General features: G+C 41.9%; 1 protein-coding gene across 1 annotated transcript in view; it reads left to right on the forward strand.

Moving 5' to 3' along the window:
* rgs9a (regulator of G protein signaling 9a) overlaps positions 1-22,466 on the forward strand; it is a 38,780-nt gene extending 16,314 nt beyond the window's left edge. Inside the window, exons 5-17 of the mRNA XM_085402816.1 lie at positions 2,986-3,037; positions 4,015-4,073; positions 4,588-4,664; positions 4,891-4,972; positions 5,085-5,147; positions 9,953-9,982; positions 10,116-10,177; positions 15,396-15,509; positions 17,434-17,549; positions 20,486-20,573; positions 21,088-21,226; positions 21,324-21,406; positions 22,310-22,466. Of these exons, the coding sequence (XP_085258942.1) occupies positions 2,986-3,037; positions 4,015-4,073; positions 4,588-4,664; positions 4,891-4,972; positions 5,085-5,147; positions 9,953-9,982; positions 10,116-10,177; positions 15,396-15,509; positions 17,434-17,549; positions 20,486-20,573; positions 21,088-21,226; positions 21,324-21,406; positions 22,310-22,466 (1,122 nt within the window). The remainder of the gene's footprint in view (positions 1-2,985; positions 3,038-4,014; positions 4,074-4,587; positions 4,665-4,890; positions 4,973-5,084; positions 5,148-9,952; positions 9,983-10,115; positions 10,178-15,395; positions 15,510-17,433; positions 17,550-20,485; positions 20,574-21,087; positions 21,227-21,323; positions 21,407-22,309) is intronic.
* The last annotated feature ends 718 nt before the right edge of the window (positions 22,467-23,184 follow it).

Genomic DNA, 23,184 nt, shown 5'->3' on the forward strand with positions numbered 1-23,184 from the left:
GTCTCTTTGCATTCTTAAATGAAAGTGTAGTACAAATAAAGAGTTAAAAAAGATGGAATCAGTTTATAGACCAAAATGTATTTTAAACTTTGATTCATCAAAGTCGCACCTTTGGCAGATATACCAGCTGAACACAGCCGTGTCATTCTTTCTGCAATAGAAATCTTCTCCCATATCTGGAGCAGAAGTTCCCATAAATGTGGACCTTCTGGTTGCTTTGCTTTCACTCTTCTGTCCAGTTCAAACCAGCTCGTTGGGTTTAAGTCTGGAGACTGTTGGTTGGTAATTTTTTATTTCAACATGTGAACAATATACAGGTACCTTTATAAAAGAAAATAAGAAAGAAAAAAATACTTTACAAAATACATACAAAAAAACGTTCTGATTAATTTACATGTTGAAAGGGAAGAAGTAAACACTTATTTAATCCCACCCCTTTGCCATAAATTATCAGTTAATATTTAATCAGCTTCATTACTGGTATCATTTGTAATAAAAATAGTGAACAGATTTCTGATATACTATAAACTATAATATCACATCATGAGTTTGTTTGTTTTTAAATAGAGACATTCACTTAATTTAAATATTTTCCTTTTCTTTATAGTTGGAGAAGATCATATTTTTATAACTCTTTTTGAACAGTTTTATGTTTGGACGTTGCTTTAATTCCATATTCAGACTGTTCCACAGTTTCACTCCATGCACAGAAACACAAAAGCCTTTTCTTGTAGTACGAACCTTCCCTGTTTTGAAGTTACAAAAACCCCTTAAATTATAACTTCCTTCTTTCAAAACAAACATACTCTGAATATTACCTGGCAGTTCTTTATTTTTTGCTTTGAATAGAATTTGTGCTGTTTGGAATTTCACTAGATCGACTGTAAAAATAGTGAGTTTGTATGTTCCTGTAACCTGCAGTGTGGATGATTCGAATTGCTTTTTTTTGAAGAGTAAAAAGTGAATGTAATGTGGTTTTATAGTTATTGCCCCAGGCCTCTGCACAATAGCTTAAGTATGGTGAAACCAGTGAACAGTAGAGAATATGAAGTGATGTTCTGTCGAATACCTGTTTTGCCTTGTTTAGTACTGCAATGCTTCGTGATACTTTGGCATGAATATATCTTACGTGAGCTCTCCAGTTAAGTTTTTCATCTATTATTACCCCCAGAAATTTATTTTCACTGACTCTTTCAATATCAACACCATTTATTTGAATCTTTGCATTTGTATTTAAACTACTATTTCCAAATAACATAAGTTTAGATTTATTCAAATTTAATGATAATTTGTTTTTATCAAGCCAGAACTTCACTTTACTTATTTCATTAGTCATATCCTCCAATAAATTCTGCAGATCATCACCAGAGCAGAAGATGTTTGTCTGGTCAGCAAAGAGAACCACTTTTAATGCTTTGGACACTTTACAGATGTCGTTAATGTTGAAGACTTTTGGACCCAAAACTGACCCACAAGCAATGTGCATACATAAGGAGCAACCATCATTTAATTTCACAAACTGCTTCCTGTCACCTAAATAACTCCGGACCCAATCTAAAACTACCCCTCTGACACCATAATGTTCCAGTTTTCTTATTAATATATCAGGATCTATAGAGTGAAATGCCTTTGTCAAGTCTCTGAATAACCCAGCCACATGTTGCTTTTTGTCTGTGGAGTTTGTGATGTACTCTATTGAATCTAATAGTGCCGATGATGTTGATCTGCTTGATCTGAATCCGTTCTGACTCTCGGTGAGTAGTTTATGTTTATCTATAAATTTTTCCAGTCAGTTTTTAAACAGTTTTTCAAGAACTTTTGAGAATTGAGGTAGTAAAGAGACTGTGCTGGACACTCCATGTTTTCAAGCTCACCATCTTGTTCTTTTTTCCTGAGGTAGTTCTGGCATAGCTTGGATTTATGTTTTGGATGAACCCTTGACCAACTAGACACATACCAGAGGGTCCTGCATGGTGCTGCAGGATGCTGTGGTAGCTGTTTTGGTTCAGGGAGCTTCTCACTCTGTACAAGTCACCGACCCTGGATCCAGCAAACAGCCTCAGACCATCACACTTCCCCCTCCATGTTTGATAGTTGATGCCACACACTGTGGAACCGTCCTTTCACCTACTTGACGGCAAAGATCCTGCATGAGTTCAAATGTTGATCCATGAGTCCATAATACCTTCTTCCAGTCTTCAGCAGTCCAATGGTGGTGTTTCATGGCCCAGCCAGGCCTCTTTGTCCTATTCTGAAGTCTGGCTTTCTTGCTGCAACTCATCCTGTCAAACCTGCAGCTTGAAGTTTTCTCTTCACAGCTGAAACTGAGACTATTAAGCTGCTTGAAGCTGATGTCCTGTGAGCCACCATCACACAAGCTGCTAACTCTCAGAAACTTGTCCTCTGGTTCACTCGTGTCTTTGGGTCTGCAGACCTCTTCCTGTCACAGTTTGTTTCTGAGCCTTTGATGGTGAAGGAAACTGGACTCACTGACACCTTGACTGACTGTCAAGGTGTTGACTGATTCTCGTTTTTGTTTTTAAGTCCTGAAACGTTTCATCCTTTTCTACAACAGACTGATGGGACAGCGGTGCAGAGACTTGCCTCCAGCATTAAAGTAAACCACAGTTGGTTTTTCAGCAGACACGTGTGTGATGACTTCACGTGCTCATCCATCCTGAGTTCTACACACATTGTTGTGCGACTGAGAATAAACTCCTGTGAAATGAAATGATTTGCTTGCACTATGTTTTTATGACATAAAATAATTCTGTGCTGACCATGTCTGTGTGTGTGGGCTGTTTTATGTTGGCAAACGATTCATTAAACCAAAGCAAAGAGTGTGGGTACAGGTAAAGGTCAGGGAAGGACATGAGCTTTCTTTAGACTGTTTGCTGTAATTTAGTTGTTTCAGTAATGTCCAGAAACATTTTAAATAAACATTGAAAGCAGACATATAACTGGTTTCATTTTCAATGTTTTCAGACTCCTTACTTCTGGCCAACACAGAAATGGGTCCCAGACGACTCTGATTATGGTGGGTATCCTGTGATATGAACTTACCTGCACTTTGTTTCTACAGGAACCTGCAGGCGGTGTCATACCTCAGTCACCATACATTTACAGTGGGATGCAAAGATTTGGGCAGCCTTGTTAATAGTCATTATTTTCCTGTATAAATCGATGGTTGTTACAATAAAAAATGTCAGTTAAATATATCATATAGGAGACACACACAGAGTGATATTTGAGAAGTGAAATTAAGTTTATTGGATTTACAGAAAGTGTGCAACAATAAATAAATTCAGAGAACGACTGGTAGGAGTATTAATGGATACAACTCACTTAAACTAACAATAAAACTTGACTGTCTGTTTGTAGGTAAATATATTTAAGTTGAATTAATTGACAAAAGTTTTGTATTTAAATTTCTTCCCCCACAAAGATAAGTAAAAACGTTCTCGCCTGATCTTCTCAGAAACAAAGCCTGATCTTTTTCAAAGAAAAAGCCTCCCACGATGCACTCGGCAAACAGCGTTAATATTTTCAGTGTTAAACATTTCCTCAAATAAGAAGTGGAACACCTGAGAGCTGGTCCACAAAGGCAGCCCAGGAGAAACAAGCCTGTGTTGAGTCAGTGTGCCAACATCATGTCAGAGCTGTGCTGCAGCGGTCGCACAGTGGTTTTCTGCAGCATGGAAACACTGGGCTAATTTTATGACATCGTAGGATCGAATCATTTGAAATCATTCATGTGAGTTAAAGCTGCTAATGAACCACTTTGCTTCCATACCTTTAATATAGCAACAGTATGAAGCAGTAACCTGGAGGACATAGAAACAACTATGAAATTAACGGGATTTCTATTAAACAAACACATTTAAACCAGTAAATTATAAAGAAAATAATGTTGTTCATAGAAAGACTGGTTTTGTTTATTGTAGCTAATAATCTGATGAATAAAATTTACTTTTTGTGTTTTGACTGTGTTTTTATTTGGTTTTGTGGTTTTAGCCATTTACCTGGCAAAGCGGAACATCCGGAAGAAGGGCGTGTTGGAACCATATGAACAGGTAGACAATGTGTCTGCTTCTAGATGTGTAATGAGTAGCACAGTCATTATTCCATTATTAACTGGAATACATTAAGTCTACTGGTCTTCAACTCAATAAGGCTTCTCAGATTTAAGCTGGGAGATTTAAGTTGAGGGCTGATGTCACAGAATGATACTGACACAAACCAACAGTGCAATTTTGGATCTTCTTGTTTCACTGTTTTTCTATTTGAAGCAGCAGGAATGAAATGGTGATGAAGTATTCATTCACAAGACATTTAACTTTTCAAACGTCACTGGCCCCATAGCTTCTGCCTCGGTTGTGCCACAGTGGCTCCTTTTACTCTGTGGGCCCTCTTTCTGTCTTTTTGATGCTCCTCTTCACCTTTCTGTTTCTCTGGCGTCTCACCGATCAGAGGCTCTTTCATCTCCTGGTTATAACAAGAATGCAGTCAGCACGTGCTGATTAAACTCTTAAACTAAAAGGGATTTTCACCTTGCTGCTCCATGCTGTGTGTTTGTGTTTCAAACAGGCACATTACAATCACCTCCATGAATGGCTGAACCACAAATGGGATTTCATTGTGATGCAAGCAGCTGAACAGTATAAGTAAGTGACACTATCACAGCTCGTAATGTATAATGCCCGCTGCCACCACAGATGCTGGTTTTTGAGACTATTTCTTAAAGTGCAGTTTGCTGCAGCGTGGTCACTAATGTACAGTGATTGGTCCTGATGCTGTGACGGGTCTTGTAGGCACTTCTGTTGTTTGGTTTTAGGTTTTCACAGATGATTTCCTCTTAATACCCCACTTACCTGCTTGTACATGTGTCAGGGCTGGCAAAGAGAGGAAGAAGCCAGATCGCGTGGTGTTTGACTGCCAGGAGAGGGCGTACTGGATGGTGAACAGGCCTCCGGTCAGTCTTTCAAACTCTGTGCTGTCTACATGTTTTAATCTCATTTATAATCATGATCTGTAATTGTATTATTTAGACTGTATCTATCTTGAATGATGTTCTGTGTGTCCAGCGTTGTGCTCACAGTGCCATGGACTGTGGTCCAGAGAGGCTCATTGACCCAAACACAGATGAGGTGAAAGGTCAGTAAACATAGAAACCCACAAACAGGTGTGGAGCAACGACAGTGTTACATGATTACATGAACTTAAAATCCTTTTTCTGGAGACGCAGTCTAACCTTATGAAGCACTGTATGAGTGAAAAATGGTTTGTAAATGCCATTTAAATACCATGATACTGTAAATACTGTAAATACTGTAAATACTGTAAATACTGTAAATACCCATTTAAATACCATGATACTGTAAATACTCTAAATACTGTAAATACCCATTTAAATACCATGATACTGTAAATACTCTAAATACTGTAAATACCATTTAAATACCATGATACTGTAAATACTCTAAATACTGTAAATGCCATTTAAATACCATGATACTGTAAATACTCTAAATACTGTAAATACCAGAGGTGTGGACTCGAGTCACATGACTTGGACTCGAGTCAGACTCGAGTCATTAATTTTATGACTTTAGACTTGACTTGAAAAAATGTTGTAAGACTTGTGACTTGACTTGGACTTTTACACCAATGACTTGGGACTTGAATTGGACTTGAACCGGTTTACTTGAAAAGACTTGATATTTTACCCCAAATATAAAATTTAACATGCATATTATATAGAGATTGAAAATGTGACGTCATTCACGGGTAGAACCGCAAAGGATTCTGGGAACTCGTGACAAGAGTTACTAGCGCACGCAGGCTTTCAATTGAAATCAGTCACACAGCGATAAAAAGAAACACAAAAATGTCAAGAAGCTGTTGTATTATTAACTGCAATAGCCGGTCGCATGACAGCCACGGGAAGCCGACGGGTAAAGAGATCGGTTGTTATCGGATTACGTCGTTGAAGAGAAATTGTTCGAGCCATGTTTCCGAAGTAACAAAGAGGCGACTGGATTGCAGCCATTCAAAGAGCAAATATAACGTCCCAGAACACTCCAGCTCACAGGTTAGTCTGCTCCAAGCATTTACACGAAGGTCAGTCTGCTGTTGTAGTTAATGCGTCATTTTCATAACATAACTGGTGATATAGGTTACAAGCAAGTCTGGCGCTGAACAGAAATTGTCGCGCTATGCTCCTTTATTTATTGTGCATAAATAGTGAATTGTCCTGACACAATATTGTGTTTCGCTTCTGTTATTATGGTACACTGACAAAAACATGTACTTTTATTCACAGGGTAAAACAGTTGTTTTGTATCACTAATTGCCCAGTACGATTACAGCATACAATATTATTGTCACTGCTACATTTCTGTGATGCTACCAGAAATTATTTCCACTACTAATTAATTACCGTTGAGCTCAAAGGTTATATTAATAAACGGTTAACGAATGTGTATTTATGAAGACGATTTGTGAGACTGGTAAACTTATGATACGTACGATGGTCTTTCGTTCTACACGGTGCGTTTCAAGGTCCTGTACCCATCCGGCGGTAAACTGTACCTGGGCTTGTTGCAGTGACCTGAAGTTACTAAACTTCATGAGTGTATGCACTCACTCCAAGAACCGTATGATTATAAATATGCATATAAATATGCTACGATGAGATAGCTGACTTCATCTAACTAGCAAATGTTGTCCAGGCTACGTTAGTGATGCAGTTTTTTTTAATGTGTATGATATTTTTGTCATGCGATTTTAAAGCCGGTCCTACAACCGCATCCAAGAATAACATGCAGCTTATCTCAGAACCGTCGGTGACAATTATTCTTGGAGCTAGGTTTAATTGAGCTGCATTTTAAAGAGGTGGAATTTCACAATTTGTGTATATTTTCTACGTTCACTATTTTGTCATGTGTTGAGAAAAACACAGATTTAAAAATTACATGGTCTAATATTTACATTTAGCATAACTGCAACATGCTTTTTTTCGGTTTTTTTTAATGACTCGAAAGGACTTGAAATTCAAAGTTTCAGACTTGTGACTTTACTCGGACTTTTACACCAGTGACTTGAGACTCGACTCTGACTTGCCTGACATTACTTGAGACTTGACTTGAGACTTGAGGATAAAGACTTGAGACTTACTTGAGACTTGCAAAACAATGACTTGGTCCCACCTCTGGCAAATACCCATTTAAATACCATGATATTGTAAATACTCTAAATACTGTAAATGCCATTTAAATACCATGATACTGTAAATACTCTAAATACTGTAAATGCCATTTAAATACCATGATATTGTAAATACTCTAAATACTGTAAATGCCATTTAAATACCATGATATTGTAAATACTCTAAATACTGTAAATGCCATTTAAATACCATGATACTGTAAATACTCTAAATACTGTAAATGCCATTTAAATACCATGATATTGTAAATACTCTAAATACTGTAAATGCCATTTAAATACCATGATACTGTAAATACTCTAAATACTGTAAATGCCATTTAAATACCATGATACTGTAAATACTGTAAATACTGTAAATACCCATTTAAATACCATGATACTGTAAATACTCTAAATACTGTAAATGCCATTTAAATACCATGATACTGTAAATACTCTAAATACTGTAAATACCCATTTAAATACCATGATACTGTAAATACTCTAAATACTGTAAATGCCATTTAAATACCATGATACTGTAAATACTCTAAATACTGTAAATACCCATTTAAATACCATGATACTGTAAATACTGTAAATACCATTTAAATACCATGATACTGTAAATACTCTAAATACTGTAAATACCCATTTAAATACCATGATACTGTAAATACTCTAAATACTGTAAATACCATTTAAATACCATGATACTGTAAATACTCTAAATACTGTAAATACCCATTTAAATACCATGATACTGTAAATACTCTAAATACTGTAAATACCATTTAAATACCATGATACTGTAAATACTCTAAATACTGTAAATGCCATTTAAATACCATGATACTGTAAATACTCTAAATACTGTAAATACCATTTAAATACCATGATACTGTAAATACTGTAAATACCATTTAAATACCATGATACTGTAAATACTCTAAATACTGTAAATACCCATTTAAATACCATGATACTCTAAATACTGTAAATACCATTTAAATACCATGATACTGTAAATACTCTAAATACTGTAAATACCATTTAAATACCATGATACTGTAAATACTCTAAATACTGTAAATACCATTTAAATACCATGATACTGTAAATACTCTAAATACTGTAAATACCATTTAAATACCATGATACTGTAAATACTGTAAATACCATTTAAATACCATGATACTGTAAATACTCTAAATACTGTAAATACCCATTTAAATACCATGATACTGTAAATACTCTAAATACTGTAAATACCATTTAAATACCATGATACTGTAAATACTCTAAATACTGTAAATACCCATTTCCACATCAGTTTTCAGATTTTAATTATATTTCCAAATTTACAAAAAGCTACATGTTTCTGTTTACATGTTTACATTGGTAATTTTGTGATGGCAGTAGAGCTTCAGTTGGAGTTTTGATTGGATGCTCAACCTTCTATATCTGTATTTATTTTAAATATTAAAGGAAATACTGTATTTTACAGGATGAAGATATTCAGAACACTTATTTATTGCATTTCCCTTTCTTCTGTTTTCCTCTAACACAGATCTCTTTTCTCACATGAACATGAAAGAGTAATGCAGAAAGGTTTATGTGTGTCTGCACAGTGGGGTGAAAAAGTTTTCACAGGGTCATTTCTGGGGTGGATTTACTGCCACGCTCATTCCTAGAAAGGCTGGTAACTGTCGAGAAAGTTCTCCACCTGTGGAGACATAATCTTTATGTCTTTTTTGCATGTTTGTCACACTTCAATGAGTCAGATCATCAAACAAATCTGAATATTAAACAAAGACACGAGCAAACACAAAGTGCAGTTTTGTTCTCAGAGAGAAAATGAACACAGATCCAGAATTTAGTAAATGAAGAACACAAGAGTACTTCACAGAAGTCCAAACAAGGCTTCATAGTAGTGAAACCTTGTAATGGGCACAGAAGCAGGAGGGTAACGAGACAACTACAAAAAAGAGACCAATAAACCGATGGATCAAACTCCGTGGTGATGAAGAAAAGACACATGCAAACCAGAAATAACTTTGCTTAAGTAGCCAGACTTTATATCCCCACTGTGTGACATTATAGTGTTGTGGTGTGGTAAGTGGTCATTGTACTAATGAGCAAAACCAAATTGGCTGCCCTGCAGCACACTGGCGACCTGTCCAGGCTGTACTCTGCCTTTCATCCCATGGCAGCTGGGATGGGCTCCAGCACTCCAGAGGACCTGAATTAGATACATGGAATAAAATGGATGGATGGAAATGGGCTATCTGCTGAACCTTGAGGATGGTTTGATGGTACAGGGTTCCACTGTTACCTCACACCATGCGGGTTCTGGTATCAAACCTCCAAATTTGCTGGGCATCAATTTGGCCAACGGCATGTTTGATGAAATAATGAGTCTGAATTGTTAATAGGTGTGAATGTTAGAGTTTGTGGTTGTCTGTCTCTGTCTTAGAAAACTTATTCAATTCTAGCATTGGGGAAAAGCACTGATATTGATATTTGGCTGCAATTTTCAAAAAGCTTTGCAAAGTTAAGTAATCATTTACCCCAGAGGAACCATTTCTGCTTCAGCAGACCTGAGCTGTAGATCTAGACCCCTAGCATCAAAACGTCTTTCTGTATTTAATCATACTTGTTAAGCTTATCACATAACGAGTACTACTGCACCAAAAAAAATGCTTCCATGAAAACTTTTCATTTTATAATTCTTTTCTTTCAGAAAACCACTTTTGATATCTATAGACGCAAGGTAAGTCTTTGAGTTGCTACTGAAAAATTAAAAGTATGCATGCATAAATACACAGCTTTAGCTGTACATAGGTACAAAGGTACTTTGGAAATGGAAATAATCCAAATAACAATTCTGTGTGTGTTTTTTCTAGAACATGTTCTATCAACAAGCTATCATGAGGTCCAAGGTCAAATCTAGCGTCTCCCTGGGAGCGTAAGTTTCTTTCTGGTACCAAGACACAGATTAACCCTGCAGATGCCCCGCCCCTCCCTGAGCCTGGTTCTGCTGGAGGTTTCTTCCTGTTAAAACTGAGTTTTTCCTTCCCACTGTCACCAAAGTGCTTGCTCATAGGGGTCATCTGATTGTTGGGGCCAGGCCCTGGAGCCAGGCCTGGCCCTGGAGGGTGCCCGAGTGCGAGCGTCTGGTGGCTGGGCCTTAGTCCATGTGGCCCGGCCGGGCACGGCCGTAAAAAGGAGGCACCGTAGGGGTCGGTTGCATTGTGAGCAGGGCAACAGCCAGGAGTGGAGGTCCTGGCGGACCGATCCCCGGCTACCAAGACTGGCAATTGGGACATGGAATGTCACCTGTCTCGTGGGGAAGGAACCTGAGTTAGTGCATGAGGTTGAGAGGTACCAGCTAGATATAGTATAGATATAGGCTCACCTCAATGCACGGCTTGAGCTCTGAACCCAGTCTCCTGGAGAGGGGCTGGACTCTGGAGTTGCCCCTGGCGAGAGGCGGCGGGATGGACTGGGTATCCTGGTATCCCCTCGGCTTGCTGCCTATATGTTGAGGTTTCTCCCAGTGGATGAGAGGATTTGTTCCGTCTGCCTTCGGGTCGAGGAACGGGTCCTGACCACCGTCTGCACTTATGCGCCGAGTGGTGGTTTAGAGTACCCAGCCTTCTTGGAATTCCTGGGTGGGGCTCCGGAGCTCCACCTGGGGTCTCTGTTTTCCTACTGGGAGATGTCAATACTCACATGGGCAATGACAGCGAGACCTGGAGGGGCGTGATTGGGAGGGACGGCCTCCCGGATCTGAACCCGAGTAGTGCTTTGTTACTGGACTTCTGTGCAAACCACAGTTTGGCCATAACGAACACCATGTTCGAACATAAGAGTTTCGATAAGTGAACGTGGCACCAGGATGATCTAGGCCGCAGGTCAATGATCGATTTTGTAATCGAATCACCAGAACTAAGGCCATATGTTCTGGACACTCGGGTACAGAGAGGGGCTGAGCTGTCAACTGATCACCACCTGGTGGTGAGTTGGATAAGGTGGCGGGGGAGGATGTTGGACAGACGTGGCATGCCTAAACACATAATGAGGGTGCGCTGGGAATGCCGCGCAGAGCAGTGATGTGCGATACCACTGATTTGCTTTCCGATCCGATACCAAGTAAACTTCAAGGTGGTATCGGCGATACTGATCCAATACCGATACTTTGTACAAAAACTTTTTTTTAACTGTATCTTTTATTGTATCTCAAATTATAGATTCATAATGATTACAGGACTTCAGATTACTTGTTCTTATCACTTAATAATGCAGAATTATCATACAGAAAACTGAAGTTGTGTGCCATTTGAGCATGTTGCCTGCCTGCAGCACTAAAGGACTCCTCGAGAGACGTCTGTCTCGCCCTGGCAGCACCTGTCCCTCTCCTCGTCTTCAGTTCACCTCAACATACGCTCATCATATTCTGTGATATGATTTACTCTGAGGTGTTTGACGAGGTTAATGGTGTTGCCAGAACACCTCACTTTCTTGCCACATGTATCACAAACCGCATCTTGGCTGTTTGTGGAGGTAAAATACGTCCACACATTACTCCGTTTACACCCAGCCATTGTTGTGAGTGCGCATGACAAGGGGCTGCAACACATTCATAGAGCTGTATTTCACACATGACTATTAAAGGCAGAAGAGGAAGTAGTTCCTTCCAATGTAGACAATCCAAATGATATTGTTTCTTTCCACTGTGTTCCTGTTAATGATAACCTACAAATTTACCCTACATTACTAAAATATCGATATTTTAATATGAGAATCGATTCTAGAACATGAATGATTGGTATCGAAGGAATCGATATTTCAGTATCGATCCGCACATCACTAGCGCAGAGGCCCCAGTCTGCACTGGAACAGTTGGTGGTTGCACTTCTATAGATCCACCAAAGGGAGCTGCAGGGGTCTGATGCTATGCTATGTGATATTCAGTTATCACATAACTATAATTTGTACTTGGAACATGCAATACTGGCCATATATAGTTGGACTGACCTCAACACACAGCTTGAGGAATGATTATCAGGAGATATTCCACCCTCAGTGATAGATGTGACCCATCAGTTCACTGTCTACACACAGTGTTGGGGAGTAATAGAATACATGAACGTATTTAAAATACAAAATATGAGTAACTGTATTGAATTACAGTTACCGTTTTAAAAGGTGGTATTCAGAATACAGTTTCTTTGTTGAAATAAAGCGATTACCCGTGATGTGTCTGTGAGCGAGGGAGGGAGAAAAAGGAAAAGTACGAGCTGTCTCCAAGCAGAAACGGGAGCTGGAAGCATGTAAATATAATAATAACCACTGCAGCCAAACAGAGGGCCTGACGAGCCCAGCTGTAAGTAAGCTGTTAAGACTCGACTGTACGCTGTGTTCCTGTTTTCCTCTGAAACAATAAGCTTCGTTGGAGCAGCCTTTCAACGCCTCTCTCTGTCTCTCGCTAGCAAACTTGACCCACACAACAAAGTAAAGCTAGTTTTCAGCTACAAGCCCGACACGAACCCGACGTATCAGCCAGAGGTCCCTTTACTACGGTTCGGAACCGCTGACCTGTTTTATATACGCGCAGAATAGTTTTCTATACAAGATCGCTGCAAAAAGTGCAGCCTTACCTAATGTCCACCTACTGTTACTCATTTATATGAAGATTTTAACATCTAGCTGGTGTTGGTGTGGAGAGTAACCTTCAGTAATAAATGACACAGCAATAGTACATTCATGTAGTTATAAAAACCATGATAATATATTAAGTAATCCAAAGTATTCAGAATACGTTACTCTCATTGAGTAATGTAATGGAATCTGTAGTGGAATACATTTTAAAAGTAACCTTCCCAACACTGGATACACATTGGGTTTTGTCCCAGTGGCCAAGAAAGCTTCCAGGTACCAAGCAGTTTTTAGCGACATAGGGTCCTGTTCTTAGCTTGCTGGTAGTGTCAGCTGCCCCCTGCCTCTAGTTCTCTGGGGCTCTTGCCCTTTGGACATGAGGGCTCCATCTGGGGCTTTCTCCTTCTGCTTAGGTGGGCATGCAGTTGTCATTAGAATATGTGGCCTTGGGACTTCTCTTCGGTTGCTATGGATGGCCTGGGTCTCCTGGGCCTTTCTCTCTCTCTCTCATACACACGCACACACACACACACACACACACACACGCACACACGCACGCACGCGCACACACACACACACACACACACGCGCACACACACACACACACACACACATGCACACACACACACACGCACACACGCACACACACACACACGCACACACACACACACACACACACGCACACACACACACACGCACACACACACACGCGCACACACGCGCACACACGCACACACACACGCACGCGCGCGCACGCACGCACACACACACACAGACGGGGCGTGGCCTTTGGATTGGGAACTGTGGTGGTAGTTGGTGCTTTTTAAGAAGGAGTGCCGGAGGTGTCTTCCAGCTTATACTTCGTTTGGAAGGTGTGCGGCCAGGATACTGGAGAGCAGATCTCACCCTTTAGTTTAACCTCAGGATCAGGAGGAACAACATGGCTTATGTCCTGGTTGTGGACCAGTGGAACAGATCTTTGTCCTTTTGAGGATATTTAGGATATGGTGTATGAGGTTTGTCCAACCAGTCTACAACTGTTTTGTGATGTGACTGACTGTGGCCCCTTTTCTGTAAGAGGTGTGTTGGGAGCATGGGTTATCAGGCCCATTATTAAAGGGTGTTGGGGTCCCTGTACCATAGTGAGACCTTGTTTATCTAGTTTACCCTAGTTTAAGGCTCTAGGCAGTAACAGAATGAGATTATATCAGATATAGTTTCATATCAATATTCTAAGCAGGCATCTGCTTTGATGCTAATTGAAAGAACAGGTTCAAAGATTTATTATTAACAACTAACAGAAATTAAATACATCATTTCCCCTAAAAATTATGGCACATTATTGGTTTACAGGTATTAAAAATACAGTAAACTCAAATTAACAGTGTATGGTGTGTTTGACAGTACAAATATGTTAAAGTACAAACATAAAACAATGCACTGTCATCATTTTATTGCCCAGCACTACATACAAGTGCTGGAAATGCACTTCCTGCAGAGAGTTCCTGGGCTCTCCATCAGAGATGTGGAGACAAGCTTGGTCATACAGTACAGCAGGGGTCCAGGGTTGTTAAAGGAGTCAGTTGAGGCATCTGTTTGGAACGCCACCCAGGTGCCTCCTAGGTGAAGGGTTTCCAACTTCCAACTTTCTCTGTGTGCCCTCCTGCAGAAACAGAGGAGATTCAGTCTCCTCAGGGTGCTTTATGTTGTAATGTAACCCTACAATAATACGACAGAGAAACCCCAACCATCATATGACCCCCCATGAGAGAGGTCTGGGCTCTTCTGCCTGGACTGCTGCCCCTTAGACCCTCACTAAGATCAGCTGTGGACACTACATGGATGCACGGAGACTCGACACCACTATGAGACATTTGAAAAATCATTAGAAGGAACAGTTGCAAAAGTCCAAGATACAACTGGGAAATTCAGGTCGATACCATGTAGCGCACTTTGCAGAGAAACACGAGTTCAAATGTCAAAACTGCAGCTTTGCCATACTGCATCTAACACTTATAACAATTACTTCTCCTAATAAAAACAATACTCGTAGGTAACTTTGTGTAATATTTTGAGTGAAATGAGGAGAAATAAAGACAGAAACCAGAAGGAGTATTTCAGTCACAGTTTGGAGGGTCCCAGTGGTGAGCCTTACCAGCTCCTTTCCATTCTGTCTGTGTGGCTTTTCTCAGGATAAGGGAGAGGGGGTGTGGCTTGTTTCTAATCAGCACGGCTGGAAAACAGCTGGTCCCAGTGAGCCACTGCTCTAAAAAAGCCCTCATAGCTCAGTGACTGTGTCACTCACTTTTTTAAACACCTTTTTGTTTTTTCAGTACTAAAAACTCTGAGAAATCTCTTCACTCGAGTTCTCACCCACAGCACTAAGAGTACTATCATCATTAGTTAAAATACAGTATATTTAAATGAACATATATATGCATCTCCTTTTGTCGCGGCTGTGCTGCCTGGTTTTGACATCCTCAACTAGAAAATAAATGAAGCTAATAACAGTTCTGTCTCTGCAGGCTGGTCAAATACATCACAACCTACAAAAATCATGACCCGTTCCTGGCTTCCTGTCTACCCAGCAACCCGTGGCAAACAGACCATGATGCATACTGGACTCTCAACATGAGAAGGTGAAAAACAAAACAACAGTGTACCAACTTCAGCAGCAGCACCGATGAGTCTTTGCAGTCTAACATTTTAAGTGTGTTTATTTGGAAAGTTGTTTAAAATAAATTAATGAATTATAAAAAGTCCCTCGTACCCAAGTATGCAGTCAGCTGGGGAATAAAATGGGAGGGGCACTCAGTTTGTGTTGTTTCCCGTGTTTATTAAAAGTTTCTGTACATGAAAGATGGATAAAGGTCTAAGCCTTTGATACATGAGTGATGAAACATGTTCCACCTTTGTGACCCTGATGTGAAGAGTGAAACATCCTGATATGTCCAAACTATTGTTTTACACACACTGTAAACGTGTGTTTTAATGCTGCTGGAGCAGCAGTGGGGACAAACAGACACAGAGACATGGCAGACATGACACAGGGACAAAAACAGTGCGATGAACACAGGACTACAAATGAGACAGGCACAGAGAGACGAGACAGCACAGAGAGACGAGACAGGCAAAGAGAGACGAGACAGGCACAGAGAGACGAGACAGCACAGAGAGACGAGACAGGCACAGAGAGACGAGACAGCACAGAGAGACAAGACAGGCACAGAGAGACGAGACAGCACACAGAGATGAGACAGGCAAAGAGAGACGAGACAGCGCAGAGAGACGAGACAGGCAAAGAGAGACGAGACAGGCACAGAGAGACGAGACAGCACAGAGAGACGAGACAGGCACAGAGAGACGAGACGGGCAAAGAGAGACGAGACGGGCACAGAGACATGGCAGACATGACACAGGGACAAAAACAGTGCGATGAACACAGGACTACAAATGAGACAGGCACAGAGAGATGAGACAGCACAGAGAGATGAGACAGGCAAAGAGAGACGAGACAGGCAAAGAGAGACGAGACAGCAAAGAGAGACGAGACAGCAAAGAGAGACGAGACAGGCAAAGAGAGACGAGACAGCAAAGAGAGACGAGACAGCAAAGAGAGACGAGACAGCGCAGAGAGACGAGACGGGCAAAGAGAGACGAGACTGGCACAGAGAGACGAGACTGGCACAGAGAGACGAGACGGCAAAGAGAGACGAGGCAGCACAGAGAGACGAGACGGGCACAGAGAGACGAGACTGGCACAGAGAGACGAGACTGGCACAGAGAGACGAGACGGCAAAGAGAGACGAGACGGCAAAGAGAGACGAGACAGCACAGACAGACGAGGCAGCACAGAGAAACGAGACAGGCACAGAGAGACGAGACAGCACAGACAGACGAGGCAGCACAGACAGACGAGGCAGCACAGAGAAACGAGACAAGCACAGAGAGACGAGACAGCACAGACAGACGAGGCAGCACAGAGAAACGAGACAAGCACAGAGAGACGAGACAGGCACAGAGAGACGAGACAGCACAGAGAGACGAGACAGGCACAGACAGACGAGACAGGCACAGACAGACGAGACAGCACAGAGAGACGAGACAGCACAGAGAGACGAGACGGGCACAGAGAGACGAGACGGGCAAAGAGAGACGAGACGGCACAGAGAGACGAGACAGGCAAAGAGAGACGAGACGGCACAGAGAGACGAGACGGCACAGAGAGACGAGACGGCACAGACAGACGAGACGGCACAGAGAGACGAGACGGCACAGAGAGACGAGACAGGCAAAGAGAGACGAGACGGCACAGAGAGACGAGACGGCACAGAGAGACGAGATGACAACAGAAGCTGGACACAAAAGAGACACTGCTATGACCAAAATGCAAAAACAACAGAGTCCCTCGAAAACAACATTTTCAGGAACTAGAAGATGATTATCTTATAAAGGAACAAGTAAAAAGTTCAGAACCAAACTTCAAACCCTGGACGAACCCAGGGACCACGGCAGGATGATGATGGATGTCCCAATAGTGACTGAACCTGTGTTTGTCCTCAGGGTTGAAGTTCCTACTAAAATGCGTGTGGAGCGCTGGTCCTTCAGCTTATTCGAGCTGCTGAGTGACCTGCGAGGGCGAGATGACTTCAAGGTCTTCCTTAAGAAGGAGTTCAGTGGTACGTCAACAAATGTCGTTCATCACAGTTTCTCTTCTTGGTAGAGTTGAGAGTTCTGCATGACTAAACAACTACAAGCATGGAGTTTTATCCATGTTTAGCTAAATACAGTGAAGATTAGGACACATTTATGCTTTATCATGGTGATGGGTGGTAGATAAAACAAAGGGAACATGGATGTTTCAACTAAACTGTGAAACACCCACGTCAGCCATATTTCTTTCACAATAAACATCAGGACCCTTATTATTCAACATAGAGCTCATTTGTATTTATTCAGTCTTCAGTTTATTTTAGTTTTGTCAGATCTTCGTGCCAACGATTGTGGAGAGGTTTCCATAATTTGACAAAAATGTTACACTTTGGCTCCACTGGTGGGGTTAGATGAACCACCAGTGTCTTATAGTGTCTTACTATTTATATTTTATCCCTGCACATTTGGCGTGGAGCCCCCATGATTTCAAATCAAATCAAATCACTTTTTATTGTCACATCACATGTGCAGGCACACTGGCACAGCACATGCGAGTGAAATTCTTGTGTGCGAGCCCCACAAGCAACAGAGATGTGCAAACACAACAACACAAACGAGCAAAATACAAGAATGGCCAACCTGAAACTAATAAATATATGTACAATATATAATAGTGTATGCATTTCTGGATGTGTATACTAAATATTTTCCTACGTGTGTGTGTGTGTGTGTGTGTGTGTGTGTGTGTGTGTGTGTGTGTGTGTATACACATTTTTACAAATTAAATAGTAAAAAAAATAAAATAATAATAATAATAATAATAATAATAATAATAATAATAATAATAATAAAATATATAAAATATACAGAGTTGAATATGTGCAAAACAAGTGGCATTTATATACAGTGTGGAGTGCATAATGTTAAAGTTCCAGTAGTGAAGCTGAGGTGTCTATGACGTGTTCAGCAGTCTGATGGCCTGGTGGAAGAAGCTGTCTCTCAGTCTGCTGGTACGGGACCGGATGCTGCAGAACCTCCTTCCTGATGGAAGCAGTCTGAACAGTTTATGGCTGGGGTGACTGGAGTCCTTGATGATCCTCCCCGCTTTCCTCAGGCACCGCTTCCTGTAGATGTCTTGGAGGGAGGGAAGCTCACCTCCAATTATCCGTTCAGAGCACCGCACTACTCGCTGGAGAGCTTTGCAGTTGTAGGCGGTGCTGTTGCCATACCAGGTGGTGATGCATCCAGTGAGGATGCTCTCAATGGCACAGCGATAGAAGGTCCTGAGGATGCGGGGGCTCATGCCGAATCTTTTCAGTCTCCTGAGAAAGAAGAGGCGCTGCTGCGCCTTCTTCACTGTTTTGTTTGTGTGTACTGACCACGTAAGATCCTCAGCCAGATGTACTCCAAGGAACCGGAAGCTGCTCACTCTCTCCACAGCAGCACCGTTGATGGTGATGGGGGTGTGTACTTCTCTGCACCTCCGGAAGTCCACTATCAACTCCTTTGTCTTTGCGACGTTGAGGGTGAGATGGTTGTCTTGACACCAGTGGGTCAGGGCGCTGACCTCCTCCCTGTAAGCCGTCTCATCACCGTTGGTGATAAGACCCACCACTGTAGTGTCGTCCGCAAACTTCACAATGATGTTGGAGTTGTTAGTGGCTGTGCAGTCGTAGGTGTAGAGTGAGTACAGGAGAGGGCTCAGTACACACCCCTGTGGAGCACCAGTGTTCAGTGTGATGGGGGATGAGGTGATGCTGCCCAGTCTGACCACCTGGCGTCTGTCAGACAGGAAGCTAAGGATCCAGCTGCAGAGGGAGCTGCTCAGTCCTAGATCCTGCAGTTTCCTGTCCAGCTTCGAGGGAACGATGGTATTGAATGCTGAGCTGTAATCTACAAACAGCATCCTCACATACGTGTCTCTCTTCTCCAGGTGTGACAGGGCAGTGTGTAGTGTCAGGGCTATGGCATCATCAGTGGACCTGTTGTGGCGGTATGCAAACTGTAGAGGGTCCAGTGAGTCGGGTAGTGCAGAGCAGATGAAGTCCCTGACCAGCTTCTCGAAGCATTTGCTTACGATGGGGGTCAGGGCTACAGGTCGCCAGTCGTTCAATGAGGAGATGGTGGAGGATTTGGGTACAGGGACGATGGTGGCCATTTTGAAGCAGGCTGGGACTACAGACAGAGAGAGGGAAAGGTTGAAGATGTGCGTGAACACTCCAGCCAGCTGAGCCGCGCATGACTTGAGGACGCGGCCGGGAATCCCGTCCGGACCAGTAGCTTTGCGCGCGTTCACCTTCCTGAAGCACCTCCGCACATCCTCCTCAGACACAGTGTGCGCACTGACGTCATCCGTGGTGCGCACACTGTCCGGTCTCGTGGTGTTCGCTGTGTCGAATCTAGCGTAGAATACGTTTAGATCCTCACACAGAGAGGCCGTGGTCTGCGGTGTGCTGGTTTTCCCTCTAAAGTCTGTGATCGTGTTTAGTCCCTGCCACATCCTCCGAGGGTCGTCAAACTGTTGCTCCACCCTGTCCCTGTACTCACGTTTGGCTGCTTTGATCGTCTTCCGGAGTTGGTAATGTGCGTGTTTGTAGTCCGATGTGTTCGCGGAGGCAAAGGCGGTGCTCCGTGCCCCCAGTGCCGCGCGAACATCTCCGTTAATCCAGGGTTTTTGATTTGGGAAGGATTTGACTGTTCTGGATGGGACGACATCTTCCACGCATTTCCTGATAAATCCACAGACTGAGTCTGTGTATTCATCAATGTCTCTGGCGGCCACGTGAAACATTTCCCAGTCCGCGTGATCAAAACAGTCCCGCAGCGCAGACTCCGATTGGTCCGTCCAACAGTGCACCGCCCTGTTGTTGATTTTGTTGTATATGTACAATGACAACTCCATAAGTCAGAAAACTGTCATACTTATTAGGATCTAATGTGGTATATGGTGTGTGCACATCAGGTGAGAACTTGGCTTTTTGGGAAGCAGCAGAAGAACTGAAGTGGGGAACCTCATCGTCTATGTCAACAAAAGCTGAGACCATCTTCAAGTAAGACAAATAATCTAACCTCATTCTTCTTTCTTTGATTTCTATTTTACTTTATTTTACATTCCACATTTTTACATTTAAATTCCACATTTTGTGTTTTCTTGAGACCCGTCCAGCCATCCTGGTTACACAATACATCTTTGTTTCACATGAGATTCAGTTTCACACTTTACAATAGCTTTTGATTCAATTCACTTAGACAGCGCCAAATCACAACAACAGTCACCTCAAGGTGCTTTATGTTGTACAGTAGGTCGTCCAATAATACATACAGAGAAAACCCAACAATCATATGAACCCTATGAGCAAGCACTTTGACGACAGTGGGAAGGAAAAACTCCCTTTGAACAGGAAGAAACCTCCGGCAGAACCAGGCTCAGGGAGGGGCGGGGCCATCTGCTGCGGTGAGGGGAGGAAGACGGGGTCATTTTAAATTGATTTCAGGTTTTCTAAATCTTCACTCCTATAACTTTCAGCCATGGAGGAGATTGATGTAGAATGTGTGTGTATGCAGGACCTTCCTGGCCCCTGGCGCCCCCCGCTGGATCAACATTGATGGCAGGACAATGGGTCTGACAGTGAAAGGTCTGGAACATCCTCACCGCTATGTGCTGGAAGCAGCACAGACGCACGTCTTCCTGCTCATGAAAAAGGTGTGTCCAGATTCATGATTGGTGTGAGGGTCAAAAATGATCTGTTCATACCAACACGTGGAGGTTGCTAGCATGCTCATGTTTTTGATTGGCACAGGACACGTTCTTCCGTTACCTCAAGTCACCTACATACAAGGACATCCAGAAGAAGGCACTGAACCCTGAACCGCACAACTTCAGGTTAGTATTCTACATAATGTAGACACAGAAGCTGAATTTCAGGTACCACTTATTCCAATTTAAAATGATCCAAACAGGAAAAACAGGGAAGGGAACCTCTTACTATATTGGGATATATTACCACAAGTACTGACGTACACACAGGCAGTACTTTTTGCCTGGATCCTTCATAATAGTAATCCGACTACATCACAAACTTTTGGAATCACAAACTTTTCCATACAGATCTCTATATAAGGAGACATGTTTAAATCCAGGCTGAAACAGGAAGTGGTGACAGTGTTGTAAGAGAGGCCTGCAGTTAATAAGAAAGGATGACTGTATGAAACTGAATAGTGTCTGAAGTCCGCAGGGGAAGAAATCAGTTCCTCTGAGACCGTCACTGTGGCTCAAGTAAAAAATGCTTGGAATTTAAGTTTATATGAAAAAGACGAAGACTAAAAGAAAAAGAAGACAGAAAGAGGAGAAGCACTGCGTCACTGCAATGGGAAAACAAAGTAAATAAAACTTCTCCAGCATTCATGGGATAGAAGCTCCTGTAATGATAGCGCCATTTTCAAATTGAAGATAAGAACATTTAAGATGAGACAGCATGAGGGATGTTTACATGTTAAAGTCTGGTCCACAGACCCACTGAGATCTGATGTGTTTTTAAAAGCCCTCCCTTCACACCATTTGGATTGGCATCACATTCAAATATTATTTTCTGCGTTGTGTGTCACCAGTTGCTCCTCCTGTGCGTATAGTGGTCAAACAGGTTTACCGTCTAATCATTTGAACCCAAACCAGGGACAGGACAAGTAAAGAGCATAACATTCTACAATCGATAAGCAATGTGTGTTTCACAACTTTACTCTGGTGAAAGAGGCTTTTTTGTCATTAATGTTTGTATTTCCATCCAAGTCCTGCCAACCTGGAGCAGAATGCTCTCAACCGGAGCCCGGGCATCCACCCCATCATCCTCTGGCAGCAAGAAGAGGAGGAAAAAGCCAAGGCTGCCGCTGCCTCCGCTCCAGTGGATGTCAAAGCCATGATGAGCAAGATCGACAGGAAGAAGTAGAAAAGTATAGTGCAGGTGTGTTTGTATGCACGCAGGTTCGTTTAAAGCAGTCCTCTTTGTAGCTGGATACATGAAAGGTCTCACTTTACTTATTAATGGTCTCCTGTTTTAGTAACTGTGAGTTATTTTAAATTGGAAGGAAAAACTTGGGCTTTCAGGGCCAAGATCTGGAGAAACACGGGCTGAGCCATCAAAAGCTTTTCTTCTGTCTGTGCACAGATTACATTTCATTTGCTTATTTGAGTGAAATAATCCTAAAGACAAGTTACAAACGATCATTTACATATCACATTTTCTGATGTACTTAAAGCTGTTTCTACAGTTTCTACTAGTCAGCAGATCATATTTCATGTATATTGTGTTAGCACAGTTTGTTAATAACACTCTTACTGTTGTGAGTCTACAGGGTGGACCATTTATATGGATACATGGTAACAACATGGAAATGGTTGGTGATATTAAAGTCCTGTTTGTGGCACATTAGTATATGTGAGGGGGCAAACTCCTCAAGATGGGTGGTGACCATGGTGGCCATTTAGAAGTCGGCCATCTTGGATACAAGTTTTGTTTTTTTCAATAGGAAGTTGTTGTTGAAAAGCTACTGTAAAGTTACGTTGAAACCAAGCACACCATTGTTTTTCTTGTGACATTACCAATAAGTTTGATGTGTCACATGGCCCTCTTCCTATTGAAAAAACAAAAGTTCTATCCAAGATGG

This window comes from Rhamphochromis longiceps, linkage group LG4 (genome assembly GCF_057381845.1).
Source record: "Rhamphochromis longiceps isolate RC_006_pf linkage group LG4, R_longiceps_female_GT1.1, whole genome shotgun sequence".
Lineage (NCBI taxonomy): Eukaryota > Metazoa > Chordata > Actinopteri > Cichliformes > Cichlidae > Rhamphochromis > Rhamphochromis longiceps.